A 26,840-nucleotide genomic window follows, 5' to 3' on the forward strand; every position below is an offset into this window, starting at 1 on the left:
AAATAATACATTTAAATTATGTAGAATAGTAACACACAGTTTTCTAGGAAGACGGGCAACGTGTGAAAATGTGAAAAGGAGCTTTTCAAATGATTTTTAAATGCCGTTCAATTTGTTTGCGTAGATAAAATCCTTTGGGCGGAGTCAGACCCATAGCAAATCCTCAGTCACTGATGCCCACTGATAAACACAGTGGTAACCACTAGTATTTTCCTATCAAGACTGCGAGCGATGTCAGAGGGGTAGTGGATAGGGGGAGGGGGTTGTCACTGTGTGAGGGATATAAATGATAAATGTCTAACTATTACATTGTTTTGTGCACCTGAAACTAATAAAAAAATGTTAAAAACAAAAGATTGTACGTGGCAGTCACTGCTTGTTCACTGCATTTCACAATAGACATCCACACCCACATCAGGGACACAAAATCAGTTCTTCCGACATAAAAAAAGGAAGTAGTTGTACGTCTCACAAATACTCAGAGAGCCTTTGTGATTTAGAAAAACTGCTAGAAGAATGCAGATTTAAACTAAGTGAGGTGTGGAGTGGGGGCAAGTGGTTGTGTCTGGACTGAAGGCGCTTGCCCAGAGTCTCTGGCACTCTGACACACAGGAGACATTGCAGGCTTGAAGAAAGGTAGGTCCAGGGTCATGACTTTCTAGGCTTTGGGCTGATGGTTTTGGTTTTCTCATCCACTGGTTTTAGGATCCCTGGGAGTGGAATAAGATAGGATGAGGTCACCCTCCCCCCACCCCCCCACCCCCATGGCACAAGCTGGTATTCTGGGCTGGGGTGGGTTAAGTGCACTTTTATTTTATTTTATTTTTTTCTTTATTTAAATTAAAGTTTATTGGGGTGACAATTGTTAGTAAAGTTACATAGATTTCAGGTGTACACTTCTGTAATACTTTATCTATATCTCACATTGTGTGTTCACCACCCAGAGTCAGTTCTCTTTCCATCACCATATATTAGATCACCTTTACCCTCTTCTAGCGCCACCCCCCCTTGAGTGCACCTTTAAATGTTGGTTTGGGGGTTGGGGGGCACGATCTTTGCTGCAAAGAATGGGAGTGTGGACAGGTTCCTAAAGACTCGTGTTGGATGCTGGATGAGGCTGTGTAGTTACTCTTGCTCTTGAAATCCCCAGGCTGTGAGAAAACCGAGAGCAATATTTCACAATTTGACTAATTATTGCATGGACTCTTTTTTTTTATTAGTTTCAGGTGTACAAAACAATGTAATAGTTAGACATTTACACCCCTCACAAAGTGTAACCTCCCTCCCCCAATCTGTTGCCTCTCTGACATCGTATGTATCTATTACAATTCCATTGACTCTATTCCCTGTGCTGTACTCCATATCCCATGACTATATATATATATATATACACATATACATATATATATATATATATATATATATAAAATTATAGTTGACATACAATATTATGCAGCTTCAGCGTCAGGTGTACGGTGCAGTGGTCAGGCATCTACACCATCCCTGAAGTGGTCTCTCTAATAAGACAAGTGCCCATCTGACACCCTACAAAATCTTTACAACATTATTGATTATATTTCCCAAACTATCTTTCGTATCCCCATGGCAATATCATGGTTACCAATTTGTGCTTTCTAATCCCATCACCTACTCCCTCATCCCCACCCCCTCCCATCTAGCAACCCTCAGTTTTTTCTCTGTATCTCTGAGAGTGTTTCTGATTAGTTTGTTCATTTATTCTGTTCTTTAGATTCCACATATAAGTGAAATCATATGGTATTTATCTTTCTCCATCTGACTTACTTCACTTAACATAATGTTCTCTAGGTCCATCCATATCATTGCAAATGGTAAGATTTCATTCTTCTTTATGGCCAAGTAATTGTATAAATGTACCACAGTTTCTTAATCCAGTCATCTACTGATGGGCATTTCGGTTGTTTCCATGTCTTGGCTATTGTGAATAGTGCTGCAGTAAACATAGGGGTGTATATATATTTTTTTGAATTAGAGTTTTGGATTTCTCTAGATAGATACCTAAGAGTAGAATTTCTGGGTCATAAGTTATTGCATGTGCTCTTGATGCCCCTTCTTTCATGGTCTTTATTCTGTCTCTGACATGTTATTTTTACAATTCAACATTTAAGAAAAGATCTGCCACATGTAGAATTTAGTGGAGACTTTGTAGGGCAGAGGCAGGACCCCCAGTCTTATGCAGGCGCTGAGATAGACTGTGGCCTGACCTAGTTCTCCAGCTCTCTTTGACACCATTCATGGACACCCAAGACATAAACTGAAGCTGCTCTTGAGGAAGTCTACTGATGAGAGAGACGCTATAGATTCTTAACATTCCTGAGCTCAGAAAGAAGCTTGAAAACAATTGTGCCCAATGCATTCTTTCCTAATATGAGGTAAATGAAACCCAGAAAAGGGTGATAACTTACCCAGAGTCACAATAGTTAGTATAAGAGCTAGGAGTAGAACCCAGGTTTCTCAAATCCTGTCCAGGTCACCATTTCTATGTTACCATCATCATTCTCCAACAAACCATCCAGGTTCAGGCCTCCTTTTGGGCCACTATTTCGTTTTAAAAGTTTGATTAAAAAAAAAAGAGAAGGCGTGCCTTCAGACCATCCTCCTCATGCTCCCTCCTCAAGCTCCCTCTTCATGCTCCCTCCTTGGCAATTACAACCCATGAGGTGTATAGTGATGTACAAATAAGGACACAAAAGATTGGTGGTGGTGCTGATCCACAAGGACTCTGGAGCCTGTAGAGGGAGATGGGGCAGTTTTCTAGGTTCTTCCACATCGATAGCAGGAATGGCAACAACAAAGACAGTGTAGTTGTTGATAGCCCAATGTATGTCGCACGTAAACTCTTCCTCATATCTATCCAATATTTTCTATTGTTTTGATTTCCTGGATCTTTGAATATAGAAAAGTTGAGCACTAGAGAGTAAACACAAATTTTTGACCTGGGGGAATATACCTTCCCTAGGTAATTAACAACACATGGATTTCTGAGGTATGAAGGTAGGAGGCAGTTATATGACTTTATAGCCAGAATTCCTTAGAAAGACAGAGCATCAGCTCTTAGTGACCAGGACCTGACACGTGACCAGAGAACTATGGAAAGACCATAAGAGTCATTTGAAAGCGTTATTTTAATACAGTGTCTGCTCTGGGGAAGCTCACTGTCTTACTAAATATAGAGAAAGAACCACCAGGGAGGTCTGGTAAGACAGGACCTGTATTTCCTAAATCCTCAGTCTGAAGGTATGTCTGAGAGATCAATGTAAAGGTTTCTTTGCATTAAAGAGAAGTAAAGCAAAGTACTCATGCAGTTGGACCAAGAAGAATCATCGGTAGTTACTTTTACAACACTTCTGGTCTCTATGATGGAGGAGAGAAATACGTAAGATTTCTTAAACCCTTCCTTACCATCACAGGTTGAGTAACCGTGTGTGGTGTGGATGGGGGAGGAGGGGCGTTGTGTCTGAGAGGAAACAGAGATCGTGCAATACTGTTAGTGTGGGACAAAATCAAATCCTGAGGTGGTTGGATGTTGTTACAGGGTGGCTGTGGGAGGGGCGGCACTTTCTTGGTACTGAATTCAACATGTGCAAATGCCCCTGCGTAGGAATGAAATGGCTGCTTTGGAAATGTTGAAATAAGTCAAATGGATTTGTGGCTTCAAAAATAAAAAACGTAGAGATTCAAGGTAAGTTCTGGAAAATAGATGTGGGCTGAAGTAGCAGAATTCCTCCTATCAACGACATGCATTATTCTAACTTCATTGTAAGAGTTCTGGAATTCCAAGGAAGGATTTTAAAGAGGAAGGTGACAGAACTGTTTTTGCATTTTAATATGATCACTCTGGCTACAAAGTAGGGAATGAACAGGCCATACCGGGTCACAAGTGGACACAGGAGAACATTAAGAAGCTATGACAATATTCCAAATAAAATTAGCATGATAACCTGGAGGTAGGAAAAGTATCCAGAGTTGAAAAGTGGTTGTGTAGGATCAGAAGAACATGATTGATTGGACATACAAGGAAGATACAAGAAGGCATCAATAACAAACTACCAGGATTTTTGTAACATGGGCAACCAAGCTAATTGTTAGGCCTTCCACTAAGAAAAACACTCAGAGTTCCACAGCCATCTGATGGTTTTTGTTACCTTTAGCTTCTGCCACTCTATCTCAGGGACTAACTAAATTGTAGGCTCTCAAATAACCTCCTCTCTGTACTTTTCATTGCACACCATTAATGTTTTGAAAAAGAAATGTTGAGGAAGACTGGGTATCTTCTGTTTAGGTCTTCTAATACTCAAAGTGAGAATTCTCCCTTTCCCTCTGGTACAAGTTGCTTGCTAAGCGAAGATCAAATTAAGGGCTTTATTATAATAACTTTAAATTAAGCTCAGAGGGGCAGGTCTCCCAGGAATTAGAGTGTGAGTTAGATTGAAGGCCAAAAAGAAAGCTACCTATCTTATTCTATCTCTTTGCTCTAAGTTGAGATCTTTGGTTCTGCTCAGGTGGTACTCAAATATACAGTAAAGCCTGAATACACACACTCAGCAACAATAAGATGGAGCCTACCTCACAAGCCCAATTATCAGAACAGACTGAAAGATACAGAGAAGAGCCTCCTGGCCTGCCTCTTCTTAGTCTTACGTGTAGCTTATTCAATGAAAATAGAAAACAGTGGACAACCCTGACCTTTCTGATCAACCACTGTGACAAACTGCAAAAGAGAGGAAGACACACCCACTGACCACATGGCACAATGAATAACCCCTTCTAAGGAATCATATTAGCCCCTCTTCCCTGTCTCTCCAACTCCCTCAAGACAGGAACAAATTGCAGCATGAGATGCCAGGAATAAGGACTCTCTCTAGCATGTCTTTGAATGGTAGGAAGTATTAGAGAAAGTTTGTGGTTTATATTAAAGCCAAAAAAGTGGGTAACAGTGGTAACAACAATAATAATATGTACTTGGTATTGAAATGCCCTGGTTTAAATGTATTACCTCATCATTAAATGTCCACAAGAGGTAGACATTATAAAGTTAGAGAAACACATAATTAAATAACATGAATAAAGGATGCAAAGCTGGAATTTGAATCCAGGTTTCATAATTCCAGAGCCCCTCTGCTTAAGAAGATCCATTATACTCATCTGGTGAATGGAAGAAAGATTTCGTTTGCATGTTTATCCATTCATCATTTGATGGACATTTGGTTTGTTTCCATCTTTGGCTTTATGGGAAATGCTGCTAAGAAAATGTACAAGTTTTGGTGTAGACATATTTTTCAATTCTATTGAGTGGAATTATTGAGTCATATGGTAAGTCTATGTTTAACATATTGAGGACTGTAAAACTGTTTCCCAAAGTGGCTGCACCAGTTTACTATCTTAACATCAGTGTCTGAGGGTTCATTTCTCCAAATCCTCACCACCATTTGTCACTATCTGCCTGTATTTTTTCCATCTTAGTAGGTATGAAGTGGTTTCTCATTGTGGTTTTGTAATGCAGGGTCTCAGCTCCCGCTCCTCGCACCAGAACGCAGGACATGGTGAGGCCAAAAAGGAACACCAATGGAGCCATAGATAGGGGGTTCACACCACTATATTGTCAATGGTGGCTGGTCATGACACAAAAGCAAAGAGCCTCCAGTACCCCAACGAGGGGTCTTTCTGCACCCCAGTCTCTCTGGCGGCTGGGCAAGACACAGGAAGTAGAATCTACTTGCTAACTGCACTCCACCACCCGCTTCTCTGCCAACCAATCAACAAAAACCCCCTTGCCAGCATAGCGATGGCAATTATATTAGTGGCTAATGGCTAACTGGTTTCAGGTGATGGCTAACTAGTCACAACTGATGGCCATCTACTATCTGAGCCAGCACCTTTCCATGTGAGGCCGAGAGCCTAGAAACTGCTCTCTGGAAGTCTGTCCCCACAGGTTTTGATTTACATTTCTTCTTTTTTTTAAATTAAAATTTATTGGAGTGACAATTGTTAGTAAAGTTACATAGGTTTCAAGTGTACAATTCTGTAATACATCATCTATATATCATGTTGTGCGTTGATGAGGGTAAAAGGGATCCACTATGTGGTGATGGAAGGAAAATTGATTCCGGGTGGTGAACATACAGCACGATTTACATTTCTTTAATGAAAAAATGTTGAGCATTTTTTTCATGTGCCATTTGCATATTTTCTTTGGAGAAATGCCTATTCAAATTATTTGCCCCTTCTTAAATTTGGTTATTTTTCTTTTTATAAGAGATCTTTATTATATTCTGGATACAAGTCTCATCTCAGATATAGCATCTGCAAATATCTTCTCCCATTTTGTGTGATGTCTTTTCACTTTCTTCATGGTGTCCTTTGAAGCAGGAAAGTTTCTGATTTTGATGAAATCTGATTTATCTGTTCTCTGTAGTTGTTTGAGCTTTCGTTTTTACAGCCAAGAAACCATTGCCTAACTCAAGATCATGAAGACTAACTCCTATGTTGTCTTCTAATAGTTTTATATTTTTAGCTCTTATATTTAGATCTTTGATCCATTTTGAGTTTTTTGTTTGTTTGTTTGGTATGAAGAAGAGTCTAACTTCATTCTTTGCATGTGCATATGCAGTTTTTTCAATACTATCTACTGAAAGACTATTCTTTTCCCATTAGTAGTGTTGGCATCTTTGTCAAAAACCAATTAATCATGAATGTAAAGGTTTACTTCTGGACTCTCATTTTTCCATATGTCTGTTCTTATGCCAGTACCACACTGTCCTGAAAATGAAGCTGTGGAATAAGTTTTGAAATTGGGAAGTGTGTGTGCTCCGAATTGTTTTTGTTTTTTCTAAGATCGTTTTGAACATTCTGGATTCCTTATATTTCCACATAACTTTTAGAAGAAGCTTTAAATTTCTGGGCGATGGTAGTTGGAATTTTGATAGGGATTGTGTTGGGTCTATAGATCAACTTGGTGAAGACTGCCATCTTAACAATATTAAATCTTCCAATCCCTGAACATGGGTTGTCTTTCCACTTATTTAGTTTTTCTTTAATTTATTTCAACAATGTTTTTACAAGTCTTGCAGTTTTGTTAAATCTAATCACAAGAACTCTATTCTTGATACTGTTATAATGGAATTATTTTCTTAATTTCATATGCAGACTATTTCTAGTGTATAGAAATACAATTGATTTTTATCATATAGTATTTGTATTCTGCAAACTTGTTGAACTTGCGTATTAGTTCTAATAGTGTTTTGGGGGGAGAGGAGATTCCTTAGAATTTTCTGTATACAACATCATGTCATCTGTGAATTAAGATAGTTTACTTTGTTTTTTCCAACCTAGATGTCTTTTATCTCCTTTTGTTTCCTACTTGCTGTGGCTAGAACCTACAATACAAAGTTGATTGGAAATGATTAGAGTGAAAACCTGTCTTGTCCTAACCTGAAGGAAAAAGATTCAGTGTTTTACCATTAATTATGATGTTAACTGTGGGTTTTTCACGGCTGCTTTTGATCAGTTTGAGGAAGTTTCCTTCTATTCCTAGTTTGTTGAGTGTTTTAATTATGAAAAGTTGTTGGATTTTGTCAAATTCTTTTTCTGCATTTATGAGGTGTTCATGTGATTTTCATCTTTTGTTATATTAATGTGCTATATTAAATTGTTTGATTTTTGAATCGTGAAAAACCTTGTATTCTTGAGACTAACCTGATTTAGTGTAGAATCCTTTTTATACATTGCTGGATTCTATTTGCTGATATTTTGTTGAGTATATTTGTGTCTCTATTCATAAGGTATATTTATCTGTAGGTTTCTTTTTTATGATGTCTCTTCCTGATTTTGGTATCAAGGTAATGCTAGCCTTATACAATGAATTGGCCAATTTTACAGAAATACTAGAAGGATTATGTGAGAGTATTGTGGGCGATTGTACTCTAAAATACTTGGGTAACCTAAATGAAAAGGACAAATTTCTAGAAACACACAAACTATCTAGACTGAATCATAAATGGAAAATCTGAAGAGACGGATAACGAGTATAGATTGAATGAATAATTAAAAACTTCCCATCCAAGAAAAGCCAAGGACCAGATAGCTCACAGTGAAATCTACTAAGCATTGAAAGAAGAACACCAATCTTTATCAAACTCTTCCAAAAAATTAAAAAAGAGGGAATACCTCCTATGTTATTCTCTGAGGTCAGCATTATCCTGAAACCATAGTTGGATAAAGACATTACAAGAAAAGAAAACTACAGACCACTGTCTCCTATGATAATCGATGCAAATATCCTTAACAAAACTCTAACAAACTAAATTCAACAGCATATTAAAAGGATTATATACCATGACCAAGTGACACTTATACCTAGACTGCAAGGATAGCCCAACACATTCAAATGGATCAATGTAAAATACCACATTAACAGAATGACATAAACAATAGCTCATGATCATATCAGTTGATGCCAGAAAAGTATTTGCCCAAATTCAACATCTTTTCATGATAAAACCATGCAGAAAACTAGGAATAGAAGGAATAGATTAATATAATAGAGACCACATATTAAAAAACACGTAGTCAATGTCACACCCAAAAAAGATAGATAAGTTGGACTTTGTCAAAATTAAAAACTTTTGTGCATAAAAAGATACTATCTACAGAGCAAAAATGCAAAGGAGAAAATATTTGCAAATCATATATCTGATAAGGGATTGATACCCACACTAGATAAAGAACTAAAAACAAAAACAAAAAACCTGATTTAAAAATGGGAAAAGTATTTCAACGAAACATTTCTCCAAAGAAGACATATTAGCAAATGGCTGATAATCACGTGAAAAGATGCTCAACATCACTAGTCATTAGGGAACTGCAAATCAAACCCACAGTGAGATACTACTTCATACCTATTAGGATGGTGATCATCAGTATCATCAGCAACAAAAACATACAATAAGAAGTTTGGCGAGGATGTGGAGAAATTAGAACCCTTGTGCATCGCTGGTGGGAATGTAAAATGTGCAGCCACTGTGAAAAACAGTATAGTGACTTCTCAAAAAATTAATCTTAGAATTACCACATGGGAATATGATCCAGCAATTCCACTTGTGGATATAAAACCCTGAAAAAGTGAAAGTAAGAACTTGAACAGATAATTGTGTAGCCACATACACAGCAATGTTATTCACAATAGCCAAAATGTGGATGCAACTTAAGTGTTCACTGACAAATGACTGCATAAACAAAATGTGCTCTATATATACAATAGAATATTATTCAGCCTTAAAAAGGAAAGAAATTTTGACACGTGACTACAACATGAGTGAAATTTGAAGCCATTTTATTAAGTGAAATAAGCCAGTCACAAAAGAACAAATACTGTATGATTCCACTTATATCAGGTTCCTAGAGTAGTTAGATTGAGATAGAAAGTAGAATGGTGGTTTCCAGGATCTAGGGAGAAGTGGAAATGGGAAGCTAGGGTTTACTGGGTACAGAGTTTCAGCTGAGGAAGTTGAAAAAGTTTTGAAGATGGATGGTGGTAATTGTTGCACAATTGTACTTAAAGCTACAGAACTATACACTTAAAAATGGTTAAAAAGTCAAATTATTTGTTGTGGATATTTTACACACAAAAAAAAATGATGATGAAACTCAATATGCTTATTGTTTGAGATTCAGCCATTTGAATAAATGCTCCTCAGATTGTTGCAAGATCTTGGTTAATGTCTAGAGTTCTGCAAATGTTGACTTTGACAATTTTTCCAGTGTTCTCATTGCATTTAAAGAGAAGTGGATTCTCGGATGTACTCATTCAGCAATTCCGGAGGTGCTTTTTCGTTTACCATGTTTCTACTGTCTAACTCATTTGTTTTTCTGTTTATTTTGTCTCCTTTCTTGCCTTTTCAGTTGATAGATTACATTTATTTTTTATTATCATTCATTTGTTTTCTCATAACATTTTTCTCTCTTCACTGAAAAATTCCATAACACACTTCTTATCTTAATTGGTAACCCTTGATTTTTTTTCATTCTTATTTGAAATTTAGAGTTACTATCTTCACCCATATCCCAAATAGCACAAGGATACTAGAAGACCAATTCTCATCACCCCAATCCCAAACATTCCTTTTTTGTCGTTCAGTGTTTTATATTTTGTCCTTATGTTTAACCTAATAAATTAGATGTTGTTATTTTTATTTTGTACAAACAATATGTGAACATGCATGTTTGCCATCTATTTACTCACCAGGCCTTCAAGTATCATGAAACGACCTGTTGGATTTTATATTCCTTAGTTTTAAAGCACATGATTTAGAAGTTCTATTTAGTGAATGTCTGTGCTAGTAAGCTGTCAGGTGTTTAGTATTCTGAAAATGTTTTTGTTTTACCCTTGATCTTGAACCATAGTTTTAGACATAACAAATTCTAGGTCTTATAGTTATTTTCTCTCAGGCCTTTGAAAAATATGTTTCTGTGTTTGTCTGGCTTACATTTGTATCAGTCTAATTGCCATTACATTGCACATGATTTGACTTTTTTTTTTTTTTTACTGCTTTTAAAGTCATCTTTGGTCTTCGCTATCTTGTAAATTCACTATAATGTGTTTGCATATAGATTTTTAAAATATACTGTTTGGTGTATGGTTTGTGACCTGTGTCTGTGGGTTTGCGTATTTCATTAGTTAAGGAAAATATACAGTTATTGCCATTCCAAATGTTAATTTTTCCCTATTCTCCGTTTGTTGTCCTCTCTCTTTCTAGAACTCTACTTATACATATTCTTGAACTTTTAATTCTTTACTTCTAATATTTTAACCTCTCTTCTATTATGACTACTTCTTCGTCTCCCTATATGTCTTCTGGGTGATTTCTTTAGATTTATCTTCCAGTTAACTAATTCTCTTTTCAATTGTTCCTTGCTATTTAACACATTGGCCAAGTTTTTTAAAATGTCAACGTTACATTTTATCACATTTGAAATTTGTCATGTCACTCTTTGCACTTTATCTGTGCTCATTTTTGTAATTTCATTTTTATTTGAATATTTTATTCATATTTATTATACACTGCATTTGATTATTCTAAAATCTAAAGCACTTGGTGTTTCTCATAACTAAATCTTGATTTTTGTGAATTTCAAGGTCTTTGATTGTGATGATCTATTCAGATGATTCTAATCTATGGGATTTCTTGACGACTCAAGAATGCTTGCTTTTTTCTTTGTGGACCCCAATGTTAATTAATTAATTTATTTATTAGTTTCAGGTGTACAAAACAAGGTAATACTTAGACGTTCATCATTTATATCCCTCATACTGTGAACCCCCCTCCCCCCATCCACTATCCCTCCGACCTCACACTGAACCATCACATTATATATATAAAATTATAGTTGGCATTCATTAATGTTTAGCTTCTGATGTACAATGCCATGATCAGGTATCCACAGTATCCCTGAGGTGGTCTTCCCAATGTTAGACTTACTCAGAGACAGGTCACTTTCTACAAAAGTGGCTTTTTGTTGTGATTTCTCTCTCTCTCTCTCTCTCTCTCTCTCTCACTCTCTCTCTCTCTCTCTCTCTCTCTTTAAGAGGACGCAACTCACAGTGCCCCACATGGGGATTGAATCAGCAACTCTGGTTTCATTAGCACCATGCTCTAACTAACTGAGCTAACCAGCAGCCCCAAGTGATTTCTCTTTTATTTCTCAGAATTATACTTGTCCAAGGAAGCTACAGCTATCAACTGGTGCATTCATTCTCATGACTATAAACAGTAATATATGTTTTATACCTCATCAAGCCTCTTATCTTTGATAACTGTACCCTGAAATCTGTGGCTATGGTGTCCTATTTCTTTGGTACTTCCTCTACATTTCCCCCAAATTCATCTTCATGCATTCTTTGTTGTTTTTGACAATCATTTCACCTGAGTTATGAGAATTTTCGTTGTTTTCTAGTTTCAAAATGGAATTCCAATTTTCTTTCTTCATATTGCTTTTGGAAATTTTCTAGAACAGAAGAAAAAACATTAACGTTTGGTTGCAGCCTCTTATTTACTTCCTGATCTTAACTATTTTAATCCACTTCATATTATGTATTCCATATGAATTATTGATTATATTTTCTGCCTTCATATTTAAAAAAAATGTTTACTTTCCTTACTTTATAATTTGCTATTTTGTGCTTCTTGTTTTGCTACTGTCCCGAACTTTGAATGTATGTTACTAAAATTAAAATAATGTTTTAAACGATTGAACTTTTATTTTCATTTGTATTTTTTCCCTCTATCTCTGAAATTTATTCATTTGTTTTTCTGATTTCCATCAGTTTTATTGCTAAGTAACTGATAATATGGGTTAATAATCCTATCCAGAGAAATCTAAATTCTTTTTCAGTATATAGAAAATTTGTGTGACTAAAACATTCTTTTACCTTGTGCTACCAATAAAAGGGCACACATTTCCAAACTTGAAGCTTTTATGGAGCATTAGTGAAGCACAAATGGCATCAGATTGTGGTAGTAGGCTCTTAACAAGTTTCACTTCCCTCAAAATTTATGTATGTGAGCCATGCAACATCTGAATGTGGATTCAAATGAATAGATAAACATTCATGTGGCTTAAACCTATCTCCACATGACCTAATTGAGATTACTATTATATATCCAAGAGATTAAATGGCCACAGGAGTATTATGTGTGTGCTTTGAGTCTCAGAAATATGTCATCTATCCTTGTGATGTATTGGCAAGTCAAGATTTAAAGCATTTTAATGGGACAAGAGACTTAAATTATTAATGCCAGGGATATGACTCAGAATCATAAATTCCATCCCCCAGATCCAGAATTTATAGGGTAAAATCCAAGATTATATAAATTGTATTTAGTGAAGATGAATTTGAGGGAGGTTTCTAGCTCTGAGAATGTAATTGTGCTCTGATTAGAAAAGGGGGACTACAAAATACTTTATATTAAATTGGAATGCAGATGATTCTGTTTATTACCATTATAAAAGTTATCCTTCAAAGGGGAAATGGATGTCATCAAGGGAATATGCCATAATGAGGATGGAGATAAAAATCTGAGTGCAGACTTGATATATGAACTTGGAGCCATTTTCCTAATTGGAGGGGCCCAGTATATTCACCTCAATTCTATCCATATTTCCCTCTCTTCAATACTTTCTAGCGTCTTGATGTCATGTGTCTCTCCCTCTTTCCATCTCTCTGTCTCTCTATCTCTGTCTCCCCCACCCCTCTGTGTGTGTGTGTGTGTGTGTGTGTGTGTGTGTGTTTCATGGCTAGTCTACGCAATAATTATATTTTGTGAAGATGTTCTAGTAGCTCTTATAATAGAGGAAGTGAATGTTGATCAGAGGTTATCCTGTCATTTCCAGGATCTCATCCTAAATTACATTTCTTATTGTAGCACCTTTCCTGCTGCCATGACAACTATGCAAGATTCACAGACCACACGAGAGGCTGGCCCTGGTGTGTACCAGCTGGGGCAGCCTGCTGCTGTACAGTCATACATGTGGAAAGGGATGATAGAGAAGTTCTTGAAGGGAGAACCCAAAGTCCTTGGGGTAAGTCAGTTGCATATCTGGAAGAAGACCAATCATGTTGTAAAGTCACAACTGATCAGACCTAACGCCAAATACTCTGTCCCATTAGCCTCAGAATACATTAGCCAGCTTTAAGGACATCAGTATTTGATGTGTAGGCCCTATCACTTGAAAAAGGATACAATATTCTATCACATCATGCTTGTAATTTAGCTGTATTAAACATATAGTGACTTCAGAGCTATTTCTAGGCTTGTGAGTCCTCCATGATAACTATATTTAACTCCAGCATGAAAGAGCAGCAAAAGACAAGGCCATATGTACACTAGCTGGTGTCCCCTCCTGAAAACTGTTGGCCCCACATTGCTACATCTCTCTCTGGGGAATTTTCTTAGCTTCTTCCTCCAAGGATGAAATTTTCTACCTCAGTACATTTCTGTTTGGAGTCTCAGGTGGGTGTGCCTAAAAGCAACGGACTGTTTAAAGGAAGACAGTTTAGTGCAGGTAGAACAACTGAAGATAGAGGTTTTTCTCTAGCCCAATCTTTAAACCAACAGAACAAAGTCATAACAATTTCATTCCTTTTTAATTCCACAAGGTAATTGTACTCTAATTCCTCTAATTTTAGACCCCTGTACTCATTTATGTCCTCAGACCCCAGACCCCAAGAAAATATCATATTGTCATTCTCTTTTTCTTCCCCTGCACATATTCTTCTTTATTCAGATTACTTATCCTTGCTAGAATAATTGCTTCGTAACTTCTGGATCACTGCTGTCTGAGTATGTGCAAAGGTGAATAAGAGTTGTGGTAGAAGTAGCATCATAGGTATCAGTAAAGGCCTCCAGGTAGGTCCTGCTACACTGTTTGACCTTGAAGTTACTGGGGCAATTGAGATAGATATCCCGAGAGATCATTTTAGTAAGTTAATATATCCACAGTTCTCTATATGAAAGAAAAGTGACAAGAGAAATCAAGAAGTCTTCCTGGCTGTTTCCAAAGATGGAGAATGAGGGTAACTTAGTGGTTTGAAAAGGACTAGCTTGGGCATCATTTTTGTGGTAGAGAATCAGCTTTTCCTTTCTTCATCATTTCTAGGTTGTGCAGATCCTGATTGCCCTAATGAACCTCAGCTTGGGAATAACAATGATATGTGTATCGGAGACAAATGTTCATTATCCATTTACAGATAACTTTTTAATGTATTCGGGGTACACAGTTTGGGGGTCAGTGATGGTGAGTAGAATACCTTCTGATATACTTGAAGACAACATAATGTAGTTGTTAATACCCTGAGCTTTGGAAGCATGTTCTAACCTTATCCTGTAGTTCTCTAACTTTGAGAAAGATATCTAACCTTCTTTTGAATCAATTTTCTCATATTTAAGTGGGAATAATATCAAACTGATAGGAAGCTAGACAGATTAAGTATTTAATAGGTATCAGTTAGGATATATTACAGCACCACGTAGCAAAAGATCCAAACCAGAATGGATTAGCCATCGAAAGCATTGATAATTTCACAAGAAGCAGCCCAGTGGCTAGTCATTTCCAAGGTCGGTTAATTCAGGAGAACAAGGATCAGCCTTCTGAAATCAAATTTGGGAAGCAAACCCAGAAACTCAAACAGTCAAAAAAACAGGGAGTCTGGTTGACTTGACTCCAGCCATGTTAGCTAAATGGAAAATAATTACCCAATTGATAGAGTCAAATGAAGTAATATATTCTAATCATCATCTAATATGGAATTCAAATTTTTTCTTTGCTACTATTTTATTTACAACTTATAATGGTTGTTTTAAATGAAAATAATCTCTAGTTTCTTTTCTTTTGTAATATCTTATTAAATTTTGGTACCATATTAGAGTTACTTTATATTAGGAATTTTTATGCTTTATATTTCAGTGCCCCTGAACAGTTTAAATACCACAGAAGTTCGACATTTTTTAAAAGGCTTGATAAATTCTCCTGTGAATTCATCTGATAAAATTTCTCCGCTGTTTTTTGGAAAAGAGGACAGTCATAAATTTTTGTGTTCTTCCTCCAATATAGCTGGTCTGTTTAATGTATCTAACACATTTAAGGATAAGTTTTAATATGTTATGACTTCAAATATTTGTTTAAAGTTTTTGACCTGCATTTTCCCTCGTGTTACTAGTTTATTATTTCAGGGTCCTTTTCAATTGCAGCAGGAACTAGAACTACAAAAGGCCTGGTGAGTAGTATTCTTTCTCTGTCTCTGTCTCTGTCTCTGTCTCTGTCTCTGTCTCTGTCTCTCTCTCTCTCTCCCCATTGCTCTTTTTTGTTGTTGTTCCAAAAGAAGAAGGATTAACCAAGTACATATTTTGCCAGAGTAGAAAACAGATTTTGCTTGTTTTTAAAAAATCAAGAGAGACTGTAAGTTTTACTTGGTTGGGTTGGTCTTCCAAAATTATAATTTTAAAAACTGGCTAATAATGGAATTACTCACATAAGAATGAATAGTTTGGGATGGTAGCTGCTGAGAGAATCTTAATGAAGATACAGAATTCCTGAGAAGAAATGTCAAATGGGGTCAGTCAAACAGATCTGGTAGCTTAAAATCCTACTCATGACCATGGCAGCAAGGGTTTACGTGGCCTAATATTTATGACTTATTGATTAAAATATCTATTCCAACTGTATACAGAAAGAATTTTTATTCAGTTTGCAATGAAAGACATTCACACTAAGCTATTAAATAAGAAGAAGCTAATTTGAAACATAACTTTCATGGCAGTATAACTTTTACAAAGTCAATAAAATGTGAACGCTGAGGTTTCAACAGATGTTTTTCCTGGCTAAAGACCATATTTGAGTTTTCTTTGCTCAAAGGATAAATATCAAACTGGAGCATGATCAGTATGGCTTTTCCAAATCTCTGACCTCAAATCTGTCTCCCGGGCATCTCTTCCAGAGATAACCATTCAGATCAATCTCGTGCAACAGCCACACGAAACCTTTCATAATTTCTTGAGGTACTTTAGTTCTTATAAAAAGCCTCCATAACTTCTTCGTGAGAAGAGACCATAGGATAATGAGTACTCAGCAAAGGGAGATAATATGCAAAAGGCATGGAGGCATGAGAGGCAAGCAGGATTTAGAAAGTCCCGAGACGTCAGGCATAGCATGGTAGGAGATGGACACAGATGGGACTGCCCAGCCCAAGTGTAAAGGGTATTGAAAGCCCTGCTAAGGAGGTTGGAATTGATCACATGCGCTTATGGGAGTCATATGAAGGATTTAAGCTTTGGAAACAATAGGACCATATTCATGTTTTGCAGGAGCTTAGATTTGAAACTACTGTAGGGAAAGTCACAAGTTAGGCGACTATTGCAATAATCAAGATAGAGAAGATGGACTGGGTTGGGTAGGGCAAGAAGTGGTGGATGTAAAGTGATTAATGGAGACTTATTTGAGGATATTGTTGGATTGTTTAATTGATTTTCATTCTTTTTTAGGTCCGAGGTAGCTTAGGATTGAACATCACCAGCTCTGTCTTTGCTGTAGCAGGGCTCATACTCACTTCCATCAGTTTGAGTATTTCTTCACTGCATTACTTTTACTGTGGATATCGTGACACCTCGGGTAATTGTTACGCGATCAAGTCTGTTTTTATGGTGAGTACATCTTCTTTTCATGGGATACTGTGGAGCAAGTCACAGGAGCCTAATCTCTGGCAAAGTAACAACCAGTATTCCCTGACTGATGAATCACCTTGGGAAGGTAGAAGTAATTGAGAAATAGGGCAACCTTTTATTTAGGAGTCACACCTACATCTCATGTCTGTCTTTGTTCCTCCTCTACATGTAATGAGGGAAAGTGGGAAGAAAGCTCATAGTTATAGAACTCCCACCCTCTAATAATTAGTGGGCTAAACGTTTTGCATCATTTTTCCTGTTTAATTTCAGAATGCTGGTAAGTAGGTACTGCTATCCACTGTAAAAATGGAGTCCAGATGTCAATCACTAGATGTCGCCAGGACTTCCTAATGGAGCCTGATGGAGTTACCTGGTTCTCTAATAATAAAGTAAATTGTCTTGAACATTATCCAACAAGTGATGAATAATCCACAATTCCTCCCAATATCTATGGATGTCCTTGCAAGATTAAGCACTTTTGGCCTCAACATCCAGTTCCTGGCAAATTCTCAATTTCTATTCTATATTTTATTACAAGCATCACTTACCCTCATTTAGATGTTCTCCAATTTCTTTATTCTCCAAATTACCACTTATATAAGATTTTGTAGGTAAGAAAACTTTTCCTCCTTCTTCTTCAAGAAGTCCCTTTAACATTTCTTGTAATGCTGGTTTGTAATGCTCCTTTAGCATTTTCTTGTCTTGGAAGCTGTTTATCTCTCCCTGGATTCTAAATGATAGTTTTGGTGGGTAATCTTGGTTGTAGGCCCTAACTTTTCATCACTTTGAATATTTTCTGCCAATTCCTTCTGGCCTGATGTTTCTGTTGAGAAATCAGCTGACAGTCTTATGGGAGCTCCCTTGTAGGTAACTAACTGCTTTTCTCTTGTTGCTTTTAAGAGTCTCTCTTTGTCTTTAACCTTTGGCATTTTAATTGTGATGTGTCTTGGTGTGGGTCTCTTTGGGTTCATCTTGTCTGGGACTCTCTGCACTTCTGGGGCTTGTATGTCTATTTCCTTTGCCAAGTTAGGGAAGTTTTTCCATCATTATTTCTTCAAATAGGTTTTCAATTTATTGCACTCTCTCTTCTCCTTCTGGTGCCCCAATAATGCAAATGTTGGTATGCTTGATGTTTTCTCAGAGGCCCCTTAAACTATCCTCATTTTTTTGGATTATTTTTTCTTTTTGCTCTTCTGATTGGATGTTTTCTGCTACCTTATCTTCTAAATCACTGGTTTGATCCTCGGCTTTATCTAAACTACTGTTAATTCCGTCTAATATATTTTTTATTTCAGTTATTATATTCTTCATTTCTGACTGATTCTTTCTTATGTTTTTCTAATTTCCATTTTTATGTTTCCTATCCCTTTGTTGAAGTTCTCCCTGAGATCATTGAGCATCCTTATAACCAGTGTTTTAAATTCTGCATCCAGTAGATTGTTTGTCTCCATTTTGTTTAGTTCTTTTTCTGGAGTTTGTTCTATTCTTTCATTTGGAAGACGTTTCTTCATCTTCTCATTTTGGCTGCCTCCCTGTGCTTGTTTCTATGTGTTAGGTAGCACTGCTATGTCTCCCAGTCTTAGTAGAGTGGCCTTATGTAGTAGGTGTCCTGTGAGACCCAGTGATGAAATCTCCTTGGCCACCAGAGCTGAGTACTAAGGTATGTCTCATGTGGGTTGTGTGTGCCTTCCTATTGTAGTTGAACCTTGGTTGCTGTTGGCACGTTGATAGGAGGAATTGGCCTTCAGGCTGACTGGTTATGAGGACTGGTTCTGACTACAATGGAAGAGCTGTTGTGCAGTGGCTGACCTTACAGAGCAGGATTTACATTAGCAGGGCTCTGGTACCTGCCCAGTCTGCCCTTTGGGTGTGTCATCCTTGCACCGGGTGATGCTCTAGCATAGTCAGAAGCCACTGGGCGTGCCAGCCCCAGTGCCTCCTGGGAGGTGTCCGGCCACAGGCCAAGTTCAACCATAGCCTGTGCCCTGCCTAAAGTCACCTGGCATGAACCACAAAGCAATCTGCAGATGGCAGCCACCTGCACTGGATTTGGAGGTTCCTTGATAGTCTAATTGATAAACTGAGGCTGGCTGCCACTAGCCACTAGTGTCAAGCTTGGGGCTGCTCAGCAAGAGGTATAGGACATGCTGAAGCCAGATGGCGCTTGTTTGGGTTTTGTGAAACTTTGAGAGATTTTAGGAAAGTCTACAGCAAGAGGCAAAACAGGCCTTTTGTGTGGAAAAGCCACTGAAAATAGCTTGGGTGAGCCCTCAAGTTTGGTGGGACAGAGTCTCAGGGAATCACCAGAGCAAAGCAAACATTGTTAGCCTGGTTGATGGAGACTCAGATCTGATGGCCACCTGCATCTGCACACTTGGAGGGGGTAGAGCTCAAGAAAGGAACAATGGCTTCTACCAGCACTTCTGTCTGAGTGAAATCTACACCTCCTGCCCTCACCCTGTAACCAAACAATTCATTGACTCCCCTTATGTCCCTGGTGTCTTTCAAGCTGCTGCCTAGCATGGATCTCAGAACAAGTGAGTCTGTCAGTGGGTAAGTTTTTATGTGGGCACATTAAGAGGAATGCCTGGGACTCTAGCAGCCATCTGTCTCACTCAGCCACAGTTTCTGTTGGTTTTCACAGCCAGAAGTTCTGGGGACTTCTCTTCCCAGCACTGGAACCCTGGGCTGGGGAGCCTGGTGTGGGGCTGGGACCCCTCACTCCTCAGGGAGGACCTTCACAGCTGAGATATCCATCCAGATTTTCAACTGCCACACATGGGTGTGGGACCAGCCTGTTCTGCAACTCTGCCCCTCCTACCAGTCTCCATATGACTTTTTCTGCGTATCCTTAGTTATAGGACTTCTGTTCAGCTAGACTGCAGGTGATACTCAATAATAGTTGTTCTGTAGTTTAGTTGTAATTTTGATGTTGTTGTAAGAAGATGCAAGCACAGCATTTACCTACTCTTCCATCTTGACCAGATTGAGATTTCCAACAGTTCTTATAGCAAAAAAATTTTTTCCTGCCATTCACTCAAAATTGGCAAAAGCAAGATGAGATTCAGTAACTTCCTGCCTTAATTCTTCTATTATTTGATATTGTTCTGTGTGGTTATCCTGAAGAAGAATCTTACTTTCAGTTTATGAAATTCTCTCCACTGATAGACTTTAATGGCACCACGACAAGGACAAAATGTGGGATTTACCAGTTTCATGGGGCTGGCTTCGTGAGCATGGGACTTGTGCAGTCACACGGGGCTTTTTAGTTAGAAGAGCCCTGGACTTGGTTTATTACTCTGCTGTTGCTATCTTGAGGTACTTAATCATTTTTAAATAAGAGGCCCTGTAAATAATGTAGACAGCCCTGCCTTCATCTTCATCACTTTCTCCCCAGATCCTGCCACAAATTCCTATTGTGTGAACATTTTTTCTGCCCTCCTTATAGCAGAAGATGTCCATAAGGGCTCCCTGGAATCTGAAGCATCCCATCTATTCTTACCTGGGCACTTGCACAGTCAGTCTGTGGGTCTGTGAGCCCATACTTTATGTTCAATCCTAGGGTTGGCCCCTATATTCAGGAAGCTCCAATCCTTTTAGGAGGAAAAGATGGAAATAGTGGAAAGCAGTTAGAGCTGGACAAAGACCCAAGGAATTGTTTTTTGAATATAATTATAAAAAGAGTTTTTAAAAAAGTAAGTCCTTTGTAGGAAAGATAGAACACATACTACCTGGAATCATTAAGCAAAGCTATATGAAATTGCCAATGATCCACTCTACTTAATCTAGAAAGACAGAAGTTTCATATGGTTCAAACTAATATTGTGTGTGTGTGTGTGTGTGTGTGTGTGTGTGTGTGTGTGTGTGTGTCGGTATCTGTTTTTTGTCAATAAAGTTGTTTTTTTTTAACACAGTCATGCCCATTTGTGTATATATTGTCTGTAGCTGCTTTTGTGTTACAACAGCAGAGTTGAGTATTTGTGAGAAAGACCTTAGGGCCTGCAAAACCTAAAACATGCTATCTGGCCCCTGGCAGAAAATTTGTCAACTCTGTTCTGCCTTACTAGATGGTAAGATTCTTGAGCTTACGGAAATTGTTTTGTTTGCTGCTCCATCTTCTGTGCTTATAACAATTCCTGAAACATAGTGGCTACTGAATATGTTGGAGAGACAAATAAATAGATAAACCATGAATGCAAATATTCTTAAGGTCAACTTGAGTCTGTGTCACTCATTTCTGAGCTCTTAACCTATTGGCTTTTCCACAGCAGAGGTACTGTCACTATCCATCGAGAGAAAAAGAGAATATTTAGATCAAAGAATCCTAGGCATCTAATTCAATTTTTTAGGAATGAGAGTACTATCCAATGTTTCTTAAATCTGACCATGTTTTGGCTAAAAGTTAGACCTAAAGCCTATTCTGGGGAGATGGATTCAAACTAACTTTGTGTCTATTGTGTCATTAGCTTCTTATTATTGTTGTAACAGGTTGCTACAAATTTAGTCACTTAAGACAACATAAATCTATTATCTTAGAGTTCTGGATGTTAAAAGTTTGGAATGGTTCTCACTGGATTAAAATCTAAGTGTTGGCAGAGCTATATTTCCTGTTGGAGGTTATAAAGGAGAATCAATTTTCTTGTCTTCTAAAGGAAGACTACTTTCTTTGGCTTGTCATCCATCTTCTTTATTCAAAGAAAGCAGTACAACATCGTCAAGTATTTCTTGGACTTTGACTCTTCTGCTTCCTGCTTTCATGTATAAGGATTCTGTAATTATGTGGAGCCCACCAATAATCCAGGATAATCCCTCTATCTCAAGGTCAGCTAATAAGCAAACTTAATTCCATCTGCAAAGTTAATTCTTCTTTGCCACGTAACTTGATTTATTAGCAGGCTCTGGAGATTAGGATGTGGTCTATTATTATTCTGCCTACAATTTGGTCTATTATTATTCTTTGGTCTATTATTATTCTGCCTACAATTATTACTCTGCCTACAATGACTAAGATATAAGATCCTATTATTGTGTCAACTACATGAAATCTCTAGTGTTTGAAAGAACTAAGTTGATAATTACCCTATGATTCCTCTCCCCTTTCAAATCATTTTCACATTCTTTATCTAAAATAGTACTGTAAAGTAGAGGATGGGGAAAATGATTATTTTTATTAGTGAAAAAAGTGAAAGGATAATTATCATTTAGCCGGCCATGGATTGGACAAGGGGATGGCTGCAATTAGGAGCCAGTTTTCCTGACCTCTAGGCAATGCTCATTCTGTTTTGGCACTGTAATCAGTGGTCAATGTTTTGTGTTTTTTTTTAAAGATTTTTATTGGGGAAGGGGAACAGGACTTTTTTGGGGAACAGTGTGTACTTCCAGGGCTTTTTTCCAAGTCATGTTGTTGGGATCTGTCCTTTCAATCTTAGTTGTGAGGGCACAGCTCAGCTCCAGGTCCAGTTGCCATTGCTAGTTGCAGGGGGCATAGCCCACCATCCCTTACGGGAATTGAACCGGTAACCTCATGGTTGAGAGGATGTGCTCCAACCAACTGAGCCATCTGCGAGGCAGCTCAGCTCAAGGTGCCATGTTCAATCTTAGTTGCAGTGGGCAGAGCTCACCATCCCTTGCAGGACTCCAGGAATTGAACTGGCAACCTTATGGTTGAGAGCCCACTGGCCCATGTGGGAATCGAACCAGCAGCCTTCGGACTTAGTAGCACGGAGCTCCAACTGCTTGAGCCACCGAGCCGGCCCAGTGGTGAATGTTTTGAACTTGTCATCTCTATTTCTTACATTTCCTTAATATGAATTTGTTCCTAGGGTATGGATATCATTGTGTTCATTTTAAGTATGCTGGAGTTCTGCATTGCTGTGTCCCTCTCTGCCTTTGGATGCAAAGTTATGTGCTGTAATCCTGGTGGGGTGAGTATCAGGCTTCCTTTGAAGATGTCTATGTTAGTTTTCTGTTGCTGTGTGATAAATCACACAAACTTAGAGGCTTAAAACAGCACATATTTATTATCTCCTAATTTCCGTGGATCAAGAGTTAGGGGACAGCTTAGCTGGTTCCTCTACTCAGGGTCTTATTCCAAGAGTTGGCTGGAGCTAAGGTGTCAGCTGAGGCCTCTGGTCCTCTTGCATGCTCATGTGGCAGAATTCATTTCCTGTTTGCTGTGGAACTCATGACAACTGACATCTACTTTGAGGCCAGAAGGAGAGTGAAAGTCTCTGGTGCTGTAAAGCTCTTTAATGGGTTCACATGATTAGGTCAAGTTCATTCAGAATAATATCTTTTTTTTGATAAACTCAAAGTCAACTGTTTAGTAACCTATTCACATGAGTGATATTCCATCATATACATAGATCCCACTCATACTCAAGGGGAAAGAATCATGTAGGGGCATGGGTCACCAGGTGTCATCTTAGAATTCTGCCTACCACAGCAGATAAAGAAAACCTATTTTTCTCCATCCTTACTCCCTCAAAAGTCCCCCTGCACTTAGTCCAGATCAGAGAGCACTTCACAATGGACGGATCCCCAGAGAGTGCCATATTTTACTCCATTATCCATTAGCAAACTTCCCTGGGCTACTGAAGAAAGCCAGGGTTTCAAACTTCTCTCTCAGTGTGTGCACACCTGCCCACTCTCTTACCCTGAGAACTGCAGCAGAGCCTCCAGGCTGCTAAGCAGAAAAAATGTCACATAGATGGGATTGGGAACTGGGGAGAGAGAAAAGACCAAGAGGAACTAGGAAGAAAAAGACAGAGCTATCTTCAAAAATTGAGAGTTCCAGGGTGAGAAAATGGATATTAAAACCCCGAGACATGCTCATTAGTCTCTTGACCCAAAGCCAAATCATAAAATAATGACAGTGTGATGAGATTATTTTTATGGTGCTCTTCTCCAACATTTTGTGCCTCTTTGCTTTCTTGGGGGGCTCCCCAGCTACATCACATTCCCCCACTCCCACAGTCCTCCACAGAAGACAAGTTGATCAAACCATGGTAACTCTATTGGAGGACTTTTGCATTATAAGACCCTAGAAGCTAGAGTTTCTCAGCAATCCCCAATCATTTTGTAATTAAGTGAAGCATTTTATTTTCATTAAGTGAAGCATTTGGACAAGGAAGCAAACTCCGTAGTACCATTTGTATCATAGTATCAAGACTTTTGTTCCCTTCTGCTCCTAAAGTAGTTTCAGAGCTGGGAAATGTTGCTCCCATTACTCCACTAGTTACTGAGCTGGAGAGTATAAATCCCAAAGAGCAATGGCTTTCGGGCATTTAGTGTCTAAATCTTTACCTCTTCCTGGCTTTCCCATCCAGCCCCCACCCTCCACCACCACCACCACCACCACCACTCCATATCACACTGGATTTTTAGAAGAAGGGGCAGCATTTCCCTTCATTTTCTGATGATCCGTGCCAGTCTGGGTCAGTGTGGTTTTTGCAATGCTTTAGTCATGGCAAGCAAATCAGTGATTTGAGTATGCTGTTGCCATCAGCATGAACAAGCTGGCTTGGAAGATGAGCTCTTTTTTTTCCATAACACCTTGGGCACCATCATTCACATGTAAGATCAATCCACTTGCAAGACCACAACAACAGTTCTCGCCATCTCGTGCCAAGAGTGATCACTGCATGTTTTTCCTAGATCTCGCCTGATCTAAAGAATGCCTGAGAATACCAGCAAATTGATCTTGAGACTGAATTCAGAGAAGAAAGGAGCGATTCTGATAGTGATGACATTGTGTAGACAGGAAAGAGAAAACCTGAGGTTATTTGGTTGACTGACCTATGCCATTCTGATTTCACAGGTGGTGTTGATTCTGCCATCAAATCCTGCCATGGCAGAAGCCATGTCTCCTGCATCATTTGCAAAAGACTTGATGCCACCAACATATCAAGAGAAAAATGTTCCTGAAAATCTAGCCTGAGAGTAATGCAAGAACCCCACTTGAGAAAGCACCAGAATCCAGTTCTTATCTATACATGTATATATACATTTCAGAATCATGTTCTCATTTTCCCCAACAACTCATTCTACTGGCTCTTTATCAACTGTAGCAGAAATTAAATAAATAAATGTATTGAGTCACTAAGACTTGAAAGTTTTTCATCCATCTTCAGGACTTTATATAAGGACATTAAGGTAGAAAATAGCGTTTTCCAGAATAAGGGCAAAAAGACATTGCTGAAATGAGGCCTCCGGGCAGACTATATAATGCTGCTTCCCTCGCCAATACTCCTCCCACTTGTTTGACTCTTTTCCTAGTTTCTGAGAGCAGGTGTTTTTACCTTCAGAAAGTTGAGATATATGGCTTTTCCCTTGCTTTCCTTTCCCTGCTTTCCTTCTCCCATAGAAAATATCTTCGAATAGCACAGTCAGTCTTTCTATGTGCATAAATCACCATCTGAGAGTAAGTACACATAAAGTAAAAATATCATGGATTAGATTCAACTTACATTTTCTATTTATCTCTCTTCACTTTCTTCTTCCCCTTCTTCCTCTTCCTCCTCCTCCTCTTCTTCCTCCTCCTCTTCTTCCTTCTCCCTCTTCTTCTTCTTCTTCTTCTTCTTCTTCTTCTTCTTCTTCTTCTTCTTCTTCTTCTTCTTCTTCTTCTTTTCTCTCTCTCTCTCTCTCTCTCTCTCTCTCTCTCTCTCTCTCTCTCTCTCTCTCTCCCCCCCCCTCCTTTTCCTACAGGGCAGGATTACATCCTAATCAAATGTGTATCCAGTGCCATACATGTGATTGTGCAATACATGGTACTTACTAAATGTTAATTAAATACATTTGATTTATTACAGAACAAAAATAAATTAAATTAGAAAAACTAAGTTTCTGTACTGCCTACTTCTCATGCAGATGTGATGTGGTAGAAAGAGACTAAGTGTTGATATCCGGAAATATAGTACGGTGGTAAGGCATTTGGGCTTTTCAATCAGACAACCTTGGGATTTCGTCTCAAAAATTCCATCTCTCTCTCAATTGCTACCTGTGTGGCAATTAATATGCCACAAAATTTTTCTGTACTTCATATTTCTCTTCAGTAAAATAGTGATAATATCACCTGGCTCATAGACCTGTGGTAATTACTTGATAAGACAGAGGTATAGCAACCACTATTCTAATTGGCACATACTTAGCCTTAAAAGTTCTAATTTACACACATAAATGAATATGTACGCACATATATATACCTGTATTTCTGTTTGTATGTATATCTATTATCACTTTATTCAACACATACTTATAAAGTTCTTATGATGGGTAGCTATTGTTTTAAGCATATTCGAGATTATAGTGGTGAATAAGAGATGATGTCCTTCGTCTTATGTAGGTTAAACTTTTAGGGCAGACATAATTGAACATATAAATAATCAATCAAAATATTTTCATATGCTGTTAGAAGCTATGTGGAAGATAAAGCAAGTTAATGGGCTAGAGGATGGCTGGTGATGGCGGTAAGGTGTGGGATATGTGACTCAGAAAAAGTAACCAGGGAAGTTCAATCTGAGGAAAATTCTCTTGATATGTTCATCATGATAGGAGAAAAAGATCATTGCATTTTTATGAATTTTT

At 38.1% G+C, this 26,840-nt stretch overlaps 1 protein-coding gene across 4 annotated transcripts; it reads left to right on the plus strand.

Annotated features, from left to right (window-relative positions):
* The first annotated feature begins 451 nt into the window (after positions 1-451).
* Positions 452-26,065, plus strand: MS4A4A (membrane spanning 4-domains A4A). Of its 4 annotated transcripts, XM_081062808.1 has the most exons (9): positions 462-636; positions 3,641-3,721; positions 9,799-9,859; positions 13,461-13,617; positions 14,695-14,832; positions 15,755-15,811; positions 17,076-17,234; positions 23,078-23,179; positions 25,075-25,364. In XM_081062808.1, exons 4-9 carry the CDS (start codon positions 13,477-13,479, stop codon positions 25,192-25,194), a joined length of 717 nt encoding a protein of 238 aa, XP_080918934.1. In that variant the 5' UTR covers positions 462-636; positions 3,641-3,721; positions 9,799-9,859; positions 13,461-13,476; the 3' UTR covers positions 25,195-25,364. The 4 variants fall into 4 exon arrangements, with proteins under 4 accessions (XP_080918933.1, XP_080918932.1, XP_080918931.1 ...); XM_081062807.1 differs by lacking the exon at positions 9,799-9,859 and having other exon boundaries at positions 452-636; XM_081062806.1 differs by lacking the exon at positions 3,641-3,721 and having other exon boundaries at positions 452-636.
* Positions 26,066-26,840: the final 775 nt, after the last annotated feature.

Source organism: Rhinolophus hipposideros (genome assembly GCF_964194185.1).
Source record: "Rhinolophus hipposideros genome assembly, chromosome: 10".
NCBI classification, from domain to species: domain Eukaryota; kingdom Metazoa; phylum Chordata; class Mammalia; order Chiroptera; family Rhinolophidae; genus Rhinolophus; species Rhinolophus hipposideros.

Excerpts from the sequence above, each read along its gene's own strand:
- MS4A4A (XM_081062805.1), top strand. The coding sequence starts at position 13,477 with ATGACAACTATGCAAGATTCACAGACCACACGAGAGGCTGGCCCTGGT. Across the intron at positions 17,235-23,077 it reads CGATCAAGTCTGTTTTTATG|GGTATGGATATCATTGTGTT; the intron begins GTGAGTACATCT and ends ATTTGTTCCTAG. Across the intron at positions 23,180-25,074 it reads TGTGCTGTAATCCTGGTGGG|GTGGTGTTGATTCTGCCATC; the intron begins GTGAGTATCAGG and ends CTGATTTCACAG.